Here is an 11,705-nt window from a genome sequence, read left to right as displayed (position 1 = left end):
ATGTTGTGTTATATGTTTATGATAAATGAGTCAACTGAATCTCAAAATGAGTACTTGAATGCAACACCACGTCTACCCAATAGCAGTGACTCGCCAAAACGGTCGCACGAGGTGGTTGGGTTGGAGGAAGCTCTTTAAATCTGCAGTGGTCCCACGTGCGTAACCCCTCCTCTGGTTATCAAAAACCAAGTCGTCACACCTCGTTTGACATTGTCCGTCACAGTTGGACGGAGCACTGTCAACATCATTTGTGAAGAGCGCCTAAGTTTGCACAATTATGGACGGCTCCAGTAAAACCCCAATTAAGTCTAGTGAAGTAGTGAAGGAGGATTTAAAAGCAAGTGAAGCCTCTGTTCATGGCTCCGGTGAAGCCCCGGGCTCGTGCCTAAAACGCGTGAGAGACTTTATCCCGTTGGACTACCGCAATGAGCTGGTACAACTTTTCAAACTAGCGGGACCAGTGGTAAGACTGACGCACCAGAGCCCCTCCAAGTTTGCTCTGTGTATTATTTATGTACAATATGCGTTTGTATGTATACATGCATGTGTGTATATAGCGTAGTCCTCTTGTGTTTATGTATATGGACAGTGGTTAGGTCGTGTACTCAAATATTTGGACCGTAATGAAACAGTTACTGATTTTTGAGTGCTAACTTTTAAATTTAATGTTGTTTAAATGTGTTCACATCCATATTTTTAATGAACAATGCAGGAGCCAAAGACTTACATACATAACCTCTCAATATCTGAACAGCACAGGAGAAACAACAAGAGGTTGCAGTACACATAGGGGAGACAAGGGACAGTTGTAACATGGGATGCTTGTAACACCTTGAATTCCTACAATCAGAAACAAGCCACAGTGATTAAACTCACTCTGCTCATGCTCAGTTAGATTGTCTTCTTGCTAACAAAAAGGAGCCACATTTGAAACTCCCAGAGAAAGTTACCAGCTGCCAGTTACCAGTGTTTTTTGGGGGGGTTTTTGAGGTATAAATTTAACTTTTCTATCAGATGTACTTTTTTGGATACTGTCCTAAAATCAAATGTCTAGGAATTCACACAAGTAGGCCTATGATTAGAAACACTGTTTTGTAAGCTAAAAATAGAAATGGCTAACATGTGTCAAACTAGCAGTCAAGCTAGTTCACAAGGTTAAAACATGGCTGGTGATACTGAGAACGCCTTGTTACAACCGTCCCTGAAATGGTAAATGGTAAATGGACTGTACTTGTATAGCGCCTTTCTAGTCTTCCGACCACTCAAAGCGCTTTTTACACTACGAATCACATTCACCCATTCACACACATTCATACGCTGAATGGGTACAGGGGCTACCATGCAAGGTCCCAACCTACCCATCAGAGGAAGCTAACCATTCACACACATTCATACACTGATGGCACAGCCATCAGGGGCAATTTGGGGTTAAGTGTCTTGCCCAAGGACACATCAGCATGTGGACTAGAGGAGCCGGGAATCGAACCGCCAATCTTCCAATTAGTGAACGACCCGCTCTACCTCCTGAGCCACAGCCGAACCAAGTTTCATTTATATTTTAAAAATCTTAAGGCCTACATAAGCTAGCTAGCTAGCTAGCTAGATAGATAGATAGATAGACAGATAGATAGGTAGAAAATGAAATGTAAAATGTCATTAAATTACATGCTAAGTTAATGATAATCAGTTGCAAGCTAATAGTCAGTGGAAACACATGTGATAGTTTACAGCATGCTAAATATCAGAAAGAGGAAGACAGACAGGGGAGTCCCACTTCCTTTGCTGGAGAGGGCTTCAGATGGCATAAAACAGGGCAAATCAGTCAGGACAGTGGCCAAATCAAACGCCATTTGCCATGTGACCCTGTACTGACTGTTGTCCTCAAACTAATCCATTTTGATTTCATGTTTAAACTTTTTTGAGGATGTGTGTTCTACCTTTTAAATAATTTTCTTTCATTATAATTTGATGGCTTCCCCTCTTTTTTGTCATGTAGTGTGAAAAAAGGTATTCATTACTTAAAAAAAAGAAATGAATAGTCACAATAACATGAATGTTAAAGAAATCATCTTTTTCTTTTTGAGTGTTTGATTGATTAATTATGTATATTTTTGACATGTTACAACTGTCCCTGTACACTGGGACAATTGTAACAGTGGAGCGACTGTATTTAAATCAATTTTCAACCTGTACATATTTCATGAAACAACATTGCAGTTTATAATATAGCAAATGGACTGTTCTAGTTCCAATGGTTTTTGATTTATTGGGAAAATTGCAAAAAGTGTTACAACTGTCCCTGGTCTCCCCTACTGTTCCCTTATTATCAGGGCAGGATTTATCCTATAGGGGTCTCTTTGTGGGTACAATTGAACTGATGCTCTTTATTAACATCCTTGTTTGTCCCGCTCTCTGAGCATAGTGAATGTATTATTAGTTTGTGATAACCTCATGAAGCACAGATTTATTGAGGACTTTGTGCCATAGAAGTACAACATTAAAGGGGACCTATTATGATTTTCCTTATTTTCAGTCATATATATAATGTTACAATGCCAGATGTTCATATTAAATGTGGCCAAAGTGTCAAATAATGAGGTAAGCGTATGTAGAAGTAATCCCTGTTAACAAAAAGCACCAGCTTCAGACTGTTCTGAACGCTCAGTTTCCAACAGTTTTTTTTACTTTCAGCCCAAGCTGACATTGGCTCATGACAGATTCCTTTATATGGTCATCTGCTCCACACACAGGTTACAACTGTAGAAGACTAAAGAAAGCAGAAAATATTAAATATTCACATTTAAGAAGATGGAGCCTGATAATTTTGGCATTTTTTTTCTTAAAAAATGACTCAAAACGATTATCAAAATTGTGACTGATGAACTTCAGTTCTGTCGATTGACCAATAGATTAATCATTGTAGCTCTATAGGTATACCTTGTTCAGAGTGTTAACCTGTTTCATTCCTTGGACTAAGTCACCTTTGCATTATCACACTTTCATTTCAACATCATTGGTTTTGCTTTGACTTATGATGATACTTTTTATAGATAATGACATTGTTGATAATGACTTTTTATAGATAATGACTATCTAATTTCTGTTCTGAGTTTGGAATTTGTGTTGATTTTTTTACATATCTCATAAATATATTTAAAATCATGTTATTGTCCTTTTCTGAAATCACTTGTGTTTCATTTCTGAGATTTCCTATGTTTTTCTTTGTTATTTTTGCATTAGTATCATGCATTTGTATGAGCAGAAAAAACAACAGAGGGTATTGTGTTTGTTTTTGTACTCCAGGTCATTTCCCAGCTGATGGTCTTCATGATCAGTTTCGTCAGCACGGTGTTTTGTGGTCACCTAGGGAAAACAGAACTTGCAGGAGTATCATTATCAATTGCGGTGAGAAGGCTGGCTCAAGTCCAGTCTGTGTTTGTATTGCATATCCAAGTCTGTCTGTACAGGCGATTGAATCATCTATCTGTTAATGTTTAAGGTTTTCCCTGAATTATGTCTTTTTTTAAATTGCAGGTGGTTAACGTCACTGGTATTTCCATTGGCACTGGTTTATCATTAACTTGTGATACCCTCATATCTCAGGTAATATCCACAACAAAGGTTTCTATTTCACTTTATTTATCTAACCAAGACAAACACAACCACTACCACTGGGTTCCCAGGTTGTCCTGGGGTCCCCTTACAAACAACTCAACAATGAACTTTTGTATCAAGTTAGTTTTCTTTGATCAGTCAAACCCTTGTGTATTGGTGTGATTTGGTGTTTTCTGACTCTGCTTATTTGAGTATATGTCTACTTGTTTCATGTAGACGTATGGGAGCGGTAACTTGAAGCGTGTTGGTGTGATTCTTCAGAGGGGGATTCTGATTCTGCTGCTGGCCTGTTTCCCCTGCTGGGCTATCCTCATCAACACTGAACCTCTCCTACTTGCTGTCAAACAGAGCCCAGAGGTCGCCAGGTCAGTCATTATTAATCCCCAAAAGCTGCTTCTCAATCCGTGACACTTTCAAACATATAGTCTTATCTATCTGACAATCTGTTTATATTTGTACTAATTTAGAAATTGAGTGAGGTAGGGCTGTTAATTTGTACAAATTAGTTAAGTAATCTGAGGTCACCTCTACATTAAATGTACATTAATTCATATTTTAGCCACTTGGGGGCAGCAGGAACAAGCTGTAAACACAACAAGCTGTAAACACAACTATGAGAGTGATAAAAAATGAACCAAAACATTACATCTGCAGGCCATAAAATCAAAACAATGAGCTAAAAGATGCTAAAGCACTCCAGACTGTAAAGTTGAGGAGCACTGCCAAATTGTGTGGTAATTCTCAGTGGGTTCATCACTCCCAGAGACAAATTTCACATGCATGTAGTCATTTGATCCATTGTTCTTATAGAATTATTGATTATACCAGCCTGAAAACACAACTTCTAGACAGATAGAGTGATTGATTTAAGGGAGTTAATTACCAATTTATGCACACAGATTATCAAAATTTTTGTCTTTGATACCTGCAGGAACTCATACTTATGCAGCTGTATTAGAAAGAAGCTACTGTTCACAGACAATGGGAACAATTGATGAAAAATGTAATTGGCACATCAGTTAAGGGAATCTACAGTTCCTATAGATTGGGTTGTTTACTGTTAATCAGCTGTGTCTTCTAAGACATAATTTAGATCCAGTTCTAAGCCTTCAAGGATGGCACTGTTCGTCAGCAGCTGGATAGCAGTTGCCATGAACTTTGGTAAAGACATTTACTGGTACCAGAACTAGATGATATATCCTAATGACTCATAACCTCATATGTTATATACAGTGTATATATATGTACAGTAATATGTTTCAATACCACAGTTCCACATGTATATTCATCTGTTGTTTTTTTTGTTTTTTTGCCATGAAGTCTGTCCCAGCTGTATGTGAAGATCTTCATGCCTGCTCTGCCGGTGAGTTTGCATTCCGGACAGTGTGTGTGAGAAGAGACCAGTAAAATAGACACTACGTATTTACTTTATGCTCGATCATAACTCTCAAATAGTCTCAAATTTGCTCTTTACCTTCATGTCAAACTCACACCCCTGCAATTTTATGCTTTCCTTATTCAGGCTTCTTTTATGTACCAGCTGCAAGGGAGGTATCTTCAAAATCAGGTACAGTTTTATGACACAAAGCCACTAATGAATTTAATAATGGCTGATGCTTAGTTATTACAATCAACATTAAGACCAGGTTGTGTTGTTTTTTTGCAGGGAATTATATGGCCTCAGGTAATAACTGGAGTCATTGGAAATATCCTCAATGCAGTCATCAACTACGTCTTCCTCTATCATCTGGATTTGGGGGTTGCGTGAGTTTTCTTACATCATTATCATGTTAGAGTTTAGTAATTATTAGCAGATTATAATCATAATATTTGTGATGGATTACAATGTGCAGAGGTTTCTCTTTATCTCATCACTCTGCATTTTTAGTCAGTAACATCTTTTTTATGAGTCCAAATAACCATCTGGACACAAAATGTACAGTGTGTGAAGTCTAGTTTTAAAACCATGAGCACCTGTCAGAAAAATGTCTGTCCACAAACAACTGCTTTCTGTAGTTTCTATTTCTCTGCTCTCTAAAACCTGCTGTTTTGTTTCTATATTTCTTGAAGTGGATCTGCAGCAGCCAATGCTATCTCACAGTATTTGCTGGCTGTGGTGCTTTACGTTTACATCTGCTGGAGGGGTCTGCACAAGGCCACATGGGGAGGTCAGTTGTCTTTTCATCTTTATCCGCAACATGGAATTGATTAAAATGTTGTTTTTTTTCCTCTCTTTATGAGGTTGACTGCATTCATTTACTTATTCAGTCCAGTCATTGCATCTCTTTCATCAGTCAAGTTTGTGGTCTTTCATTGTCGACATTCCAGTATGTAAAGTTTGACAAAATTAGTTACACTCTAACTGTGTAATGTGATGTAGAGGAGAGGTTACAGTGGTGACGCAGCTGGTACGAGTTAGGATTCACTTAAAAGTTTCATAATTTTTCTGAAGACTGTTGTGTAAGACTAGCAATAATTTACTAGCAGTACAGTTATTCTGTTTTTTTCTGACTTTAGATAAAAGTTTGCATGATTAGTCATGTACTGAGTGAGCACTTTCAATCTGGGCTTATTTTATGCTCATTTAATGATTTCTAAAACACACCAACTATATTTGAATACTTTCAAATCATGAACTTGAATGGATAGATTTTGTCAAGTACAAATCCATCCATTCTTACCTTTATTGTGATTTTACTCAGTGAGCATAACCAAATGCTACAGGATTAAATGACAGAGTAACAATGTACTTTACACACTTGCTTGACATACAGACCTCTGACCCACAGGTTGGTCACTGGACTGTCTGCAGGAGTGGGGATCCTTTGTCCAGCTGGCCATCCCAAGTATGCTCATGCTTTGTCTGGAGTGGTGGATGTTTGAGGTGGGAGGTTTCCTGGCTGGTGTAATCAGTGAGGCAGAACTGGGAGCTCAGTCAGTAGTATATGAGCTGGCGGTGGTAGCCTACATGGTGACTCCTCTAAATTGTTTTTTGTTTCATTAATTACAAATTAATCATAAAGTCTGACCCTCTACTATTACTATTACCTTTATATTACTCCAATGAAAAATTAATTAAGGAAAAGTAGCTGATATACACTTTTGGGAAGTACGGCTACTTTATCTTAATTTTCCTCCACAGTTCCCACTTGGATTCTCTGCTGCTGCCAGTGTACGGGTTGGGAATGCCCTTGGTGCAGGAAACATTGAGCAGGCTAAGCTGTCTTGCAAAGTTCCCATCATCTGTGCATGTAAGAGCCACCGCGTACACTACACGTTGCCAGCATTACATTTACAGAAAGGCATGAATGTAATGAGAAGGCCTTTCCATGAGTGGTTTCATTAAAAATATATTTGACACTTAGGTTATATGTGTCTCATCAACACAAACCTGTCAAGTACATTAAAACATATAAAGTATATAGTAAAGATAAATGTCTGCCAATCTAAAAATGTAGTGTTAATGAAGTATAATAATTGTGGTATTAATTTAAAAAAAATTAAAAAGTGATCCCAACCAATCGATGGTGTGATCAAGCAGTTGCTTGCCGTTTTCCAGGAGTAAATGTCACCTCTAGATGGCAGCTCTGTGCCAGTGATAGTCTGGACTGTTCTCAAAACCTCATGAACACATTTTGTTTGAATTACTGTAATGTTTTGTCTCAGTTATGAAGATTTTCCTCCACTGAATGTTCATTTTAAAGACTATGATTTTCATGTAATTCAAAGCATGGCCTGATGAAGGAGATGAATTTAATTTTTCATACAATACAAGAAGTAAAGGGAAAATGCTGACCAGAAATTGCTGCATTGATAATCCCACTTTATATTTAAAATGTATGTTAAAGGATGTTGAAGCTAAAACATCCACAGTTTTGATGTAGTGTATAAACCACATTTTGAGCTATTTCTCATGATTGAAACTTCAATTGCACTTGAAATCACTCATTCCCTGGTGATTTTAATATGTAGACTGTTCAAAACCAGATTTTCACACAGTGTTCATCTTTATTATTTAACATTTTTTTTGTTTCTTTCTTCTTCTTCTTCTTCTTTCTTTGCAGTCATAATTGCATGTTTTGTTGGAGCTAGTCTCGGCATCTCCAGAAATGTCATTGGATACATTTTCACCTCAGAGGAGTGAGTAAAGACACAATAACCTTCACTTTCCTGCACTGACAGAAATTAAAACATCTTCTATGTATCTTTAGTTAAGTCAATATTGAACTCCTTATCAGTCTGCCAAACTGTTGCCAATTGCCCGTTTTGTTCCATTTCACCTACAGCGATTAACTTTAACAGATTATATGTGATGAGCACGCATTTTTTCTGCAGTTTTAAGTGAGACATAATATTCCTAGGCCATGATGGTGGTTGGTAAAAACTTTCAGGAAACAGAAACTTTAATTTCTGTTAAGTAAGGTGATTTTTAACATAGAGGTTATCATGTTATAATGTCATGTCTTATCACAGGTTACTTCATTACGGGATATGGTGGGAGGGTGCTGTTCCCATGCAGTGTTATTATCTATAAGTTGGCTTGAGATACTTTTAGATGCAGTCACCTCACTAATGTACTCACAGTTCCTCCTGTCCGTCTCCTTGCCAGAACATATTTTAGTTTCCACTGAGAATCTCTATCTGCATGTTTTTTAGAGACATTTTACAGAGGGTTGCTGCCGTCATGATAATATTTGGCTTCATGCATCTTGCTGATGCTGTCGCGGTGAGAAACAATTTCAACAACAATTTCACACCAGAAATCAGCATTTCAGGCACAGAAAGTGATTTGAATAAATTGGTGTTTGATGACTGCAGGCTGTGGCTGGAGGTGTTCTTAGAGGAGCAGGAAAACAGTTGATTGGTGCTCTATGTAATCTGGTGGGATACTACTTCATTGGCTTCCCTATTGGTGTGTCTCTGATGTTCGCAGCAAACATGGGCATTGTCGGTAAGAACCAACTATTGATATATTATAATATACATTAATACAATTTGTCTTGTCTCCTGCTTGTCAAGTAACATTCAGTAAAGCCATTAAAACTCTTCTCTGATCTCTTCAAAAGGACTTTGGACAGGACTTACCATTTGTGTGTTAATGCAGTCAATATTCTTTGTCGCATTTGTGTACAAACTTGATTGGAAAAAGGCTGCTGAAGAGGTGCGTACCTATATCTCTTGAACACTCAGAATTCAACTTTGTAAATGGAATTTACTTTGTGAGATGAAATTGAAGTTAAAACATCACTTTAACACAACTTTTCTAACTGTCTCTGATCAGGCTCTTGTGAGAGCAGGAGTCCAGATTAAAGAAGAAAAAGAGATTATCGGGATGGGAAACAAAGGTATGCACTGGCACGCTGACTGAAACATATCTTGTGTGAGAGTTTGGTGTTAATACTAAAGTTTCTTTCTTAAACCTTTAGACTCCAATCACAACCAGGCCCAGGTCAGCGCTACTGCCTCCAGTTGTGAGAGTGCTGAGGAAGACCACACATACCAGGAGGCAGATGGTGCATGCCAGAGTAGAACTGCTACTGCTACAGTAGGAGATGTTCTCTCAGTAACACAGCTTGTTTTGCGGCGTGGTCTGACATTGCTGCTCATGGTCGTCATCCTCGTGGCTGGAATCTTCGCAAATACCTTCCTCACCAGGCTGCTGATGGTTTAGTGCTGCCAGTCAACCTGAAGGCTGTCAGGTTTGATAGCATAAAGCTCTGCTAAGCAATATTTATATATAACACTAAATCACCCTGTAGTGTGAAAGGGTTACTGTGCTGTTGATCCCACTGAGGATCAACACCTCAGTCTGCAATTTTGCACAGCTTTTAGCCCACAGCCCTCTCATATAACTGGGCAGCCATTGTAGGACAGCAACCTGAATTAAGAGTCAAACATCTTGCAAACCAAAGAGACACAGATGTTTTTTGAGGAGTTTTCGGACCAAACCAGGAGCTACATGCAAGTGATTGACCTTGGAGTGCTGGACTGATCAACAGGTAGTAAGATAGAGAGCTTAAATGGGATGCTCATGTCATTCTGTTTCTGTCAAATGTTTGTGTAATATCGGGCAGGTGTTAATAATCATAACAAATTTGATGAAAGTTGATGTATGTCTTTATGTCAATGCTTTTTACTGTGATTTTGTGTTGGAGTCAACGTGTAACCCCTAGAAGTTGAAACCACTTAATGCAACTTTAACCCTTTCATGCATGAATTATCATAATCTCAGTCAGGATTTTTTTCCTAAGTGTTTTTATTCCTCTTTAGGCATGAAAAAAAAAATTGAATTTCATTTTTTTTAAACATGCATTTTTCAAGGAGTTTTTCACATGTTCACTCAGGTGGACAGCATGTGTTTGAGTTTTCAACTGAAGGAATATGTATTTAACAAACCAATGAATACAATTATATATTATTTGAAAACTATAAAATAATATATATTTTCAAAGCTGTTAAACTATTGTTTTAACATATTTTAACATATTCTAATACTGTTCAGTGCAATGCCAAAACATTGAACTTTGTTCCTGACTGCTCAGCCTCTCCCTTCTGTCTTACTGTATTTATTAGCACATGAACTACAGATGACTTGAAATGCAGAAGATCCTTCTTTTCTAATCCAGACATTCTTTTGAGGTGCCAGGTATTCCCTCAGCATCCTCAGCTCCCTCAGCATCCTTATCCTCCTTAGCATCCTCAGGATCCTCAACCCCCTCTGCATCCTCAACCCCCCCAGCATCCTCAGCATCCTCAGCTCCCTCAGTATCCTTAGCCCCCTAAAACTACAAGTTACATTCTAATAACATAAATCAATTGATTCACAGCCAAAAAAGTTACTGCAGATGAAGTGTTTTCAAGAACAACAAAGTTGCAGTAATAGTATAATTGTAGTTGAAATATAGCCAGTGATGCATGATGTCCAACTTAGTGGACAGATGATTAATCATCATTTTCTCCCAACATAAAATTAATACTTGGAAAGTTTAACAATTGTATTACTCTTTAGTTGTTACTTGATATTACAAAATTTTTTTTACCTGCAAGGGTCTACTACCATAGAAGGATTGGGAAGATATTCCTGAGCTGCTGCCGGCTGGCAGTCATCTTGATTTTGAGTGTCTGTGTTTCACTTACAAAGGCTGGCCAATGAATGGCAGTGTATGAGATGACACACTAGAGTCCACTGTGGTGGCTGATGTGCAACTATACCATCAAAACCCATGCATATATAAGAAAATGGCTTTTGAATAGCTGTCCACTGTAGTGACCACTATGCATGAAAGGGTTAATGAACAATCTGTTCAGGCATGCAGTGTTTGCTTTAATTTTCAAACATGCCTGAGCCAGGTGAGAGTAAGGCGCTGTATGATATCATGTGTGAAGGTAGTTCAGCTCAGGTCGGGTTAGAAAGAAAGATGTTTTGATTTTAGAGGAACATTTTTGAGATGTTTACATTCTGTACCTTGGGTTCAAGCAAATATAAAGTGCAGTAAGTGTGTTTTCTAAAGAATATTTGGAAGGTCATATGAGATCATATGATGCCTTGTTTTGTCATCTAAGGCTTTTCTTTGTAAGACCAAAACATAAAACTCTGATATTTTTTATTCAGGTTCCTTGTAAGTGTTAGTCTTTGATTCTTGGTCAACACTTGTGAATATTGTTGTGTTTATACAGTATATACCTGTAGTATAGATGTAGATGTTTTCCTCAGAAAGTCTGTGGTATTTAGTATGTAAATGAGTTGCCTTTAGTACTCTCTAAACTACTCCTTCTTTTTCATGCCATTTGTGACAAATGAGTGTTTTACTTACAAATACCAAAGAAAATAATCAAAGTGAAAATCAGCAAAGCCAAAGAAGTTGTGTGAGCAACAGGGTGAGAGTATTTTCTCTAATGAGTCATATTCTTACCATTGTCATTTTCTCAATATGAATAAATAAGTGATTGACATAACAGTGCTGTATTGTATTTGTATATAAAACAGTACCTCATACCATACCTCACACTGAAAGCTCTGTTTCACAGTACACAAGATACTACATGATGGTTTGGAACATGTCCTTTTACCAATAATACAGGGATGGGAA

At 37.7% G+C, this 11,705-nt stretch overlaps 1 protein-coding gene across 1 annotated transcript; it reads left to right on the top strand.

Annotated features, from left to right (window-relative positions):
- Positions 1-155: 155 nt before the first annotated feature.
- LOC137179512 (multidrug and toxin extrusion protein 1-like) lies at positions 156-11,571 on the top strand. The gene is made up of 16 exons (XM_067584243.1): positions 156-463; positions 3,304-3,405; positions 3,535-3,603; positions 3,832-3,980; positions 4,936-4,978; positions 5,138-5,182; positions 5,282-5,379; positions 5,686-5,783; positions 6,405-6,586; positions 6,758-6,866; positions 7,680-7,755; positions 8,272-8,341; positions 8,434-8,566; positions 8,682-8,776; positions 8,897-8,960; positions 9,042-11,571. Exons 1-16 carry the CDS (start codon positions 278-280, stop codon positions 9,284-9,286), a joined length of 1,764 nt encoding a protein of 587 aa, XP_067440344.1. The 5' UTR covers positions 156-277; the 3' UTR covers positions 9,287-11,571.
- The last annotated feature ends 134 nt before the right edge of the window (positions 11,572-11,705 follow it).

This window comes from Thunnus thynnus, chromosome 3 (genome assembly GCF_963924715.1).
Source record: "Thunnus thynnus chromosome 3, fThuThy2.1, whole genome shotgun sequence".
NCBI lineage: Eukaryota > Metazoa > Chordata > Actinopteri > Scombriformes > Scombridae > Thunnus > Thunnus thynnus.
The sequence above is the reverse complement of the archived record's forward strand: the minus strand, read 5'-3'. Positions and strand labels throughout refer to the sequence as shown.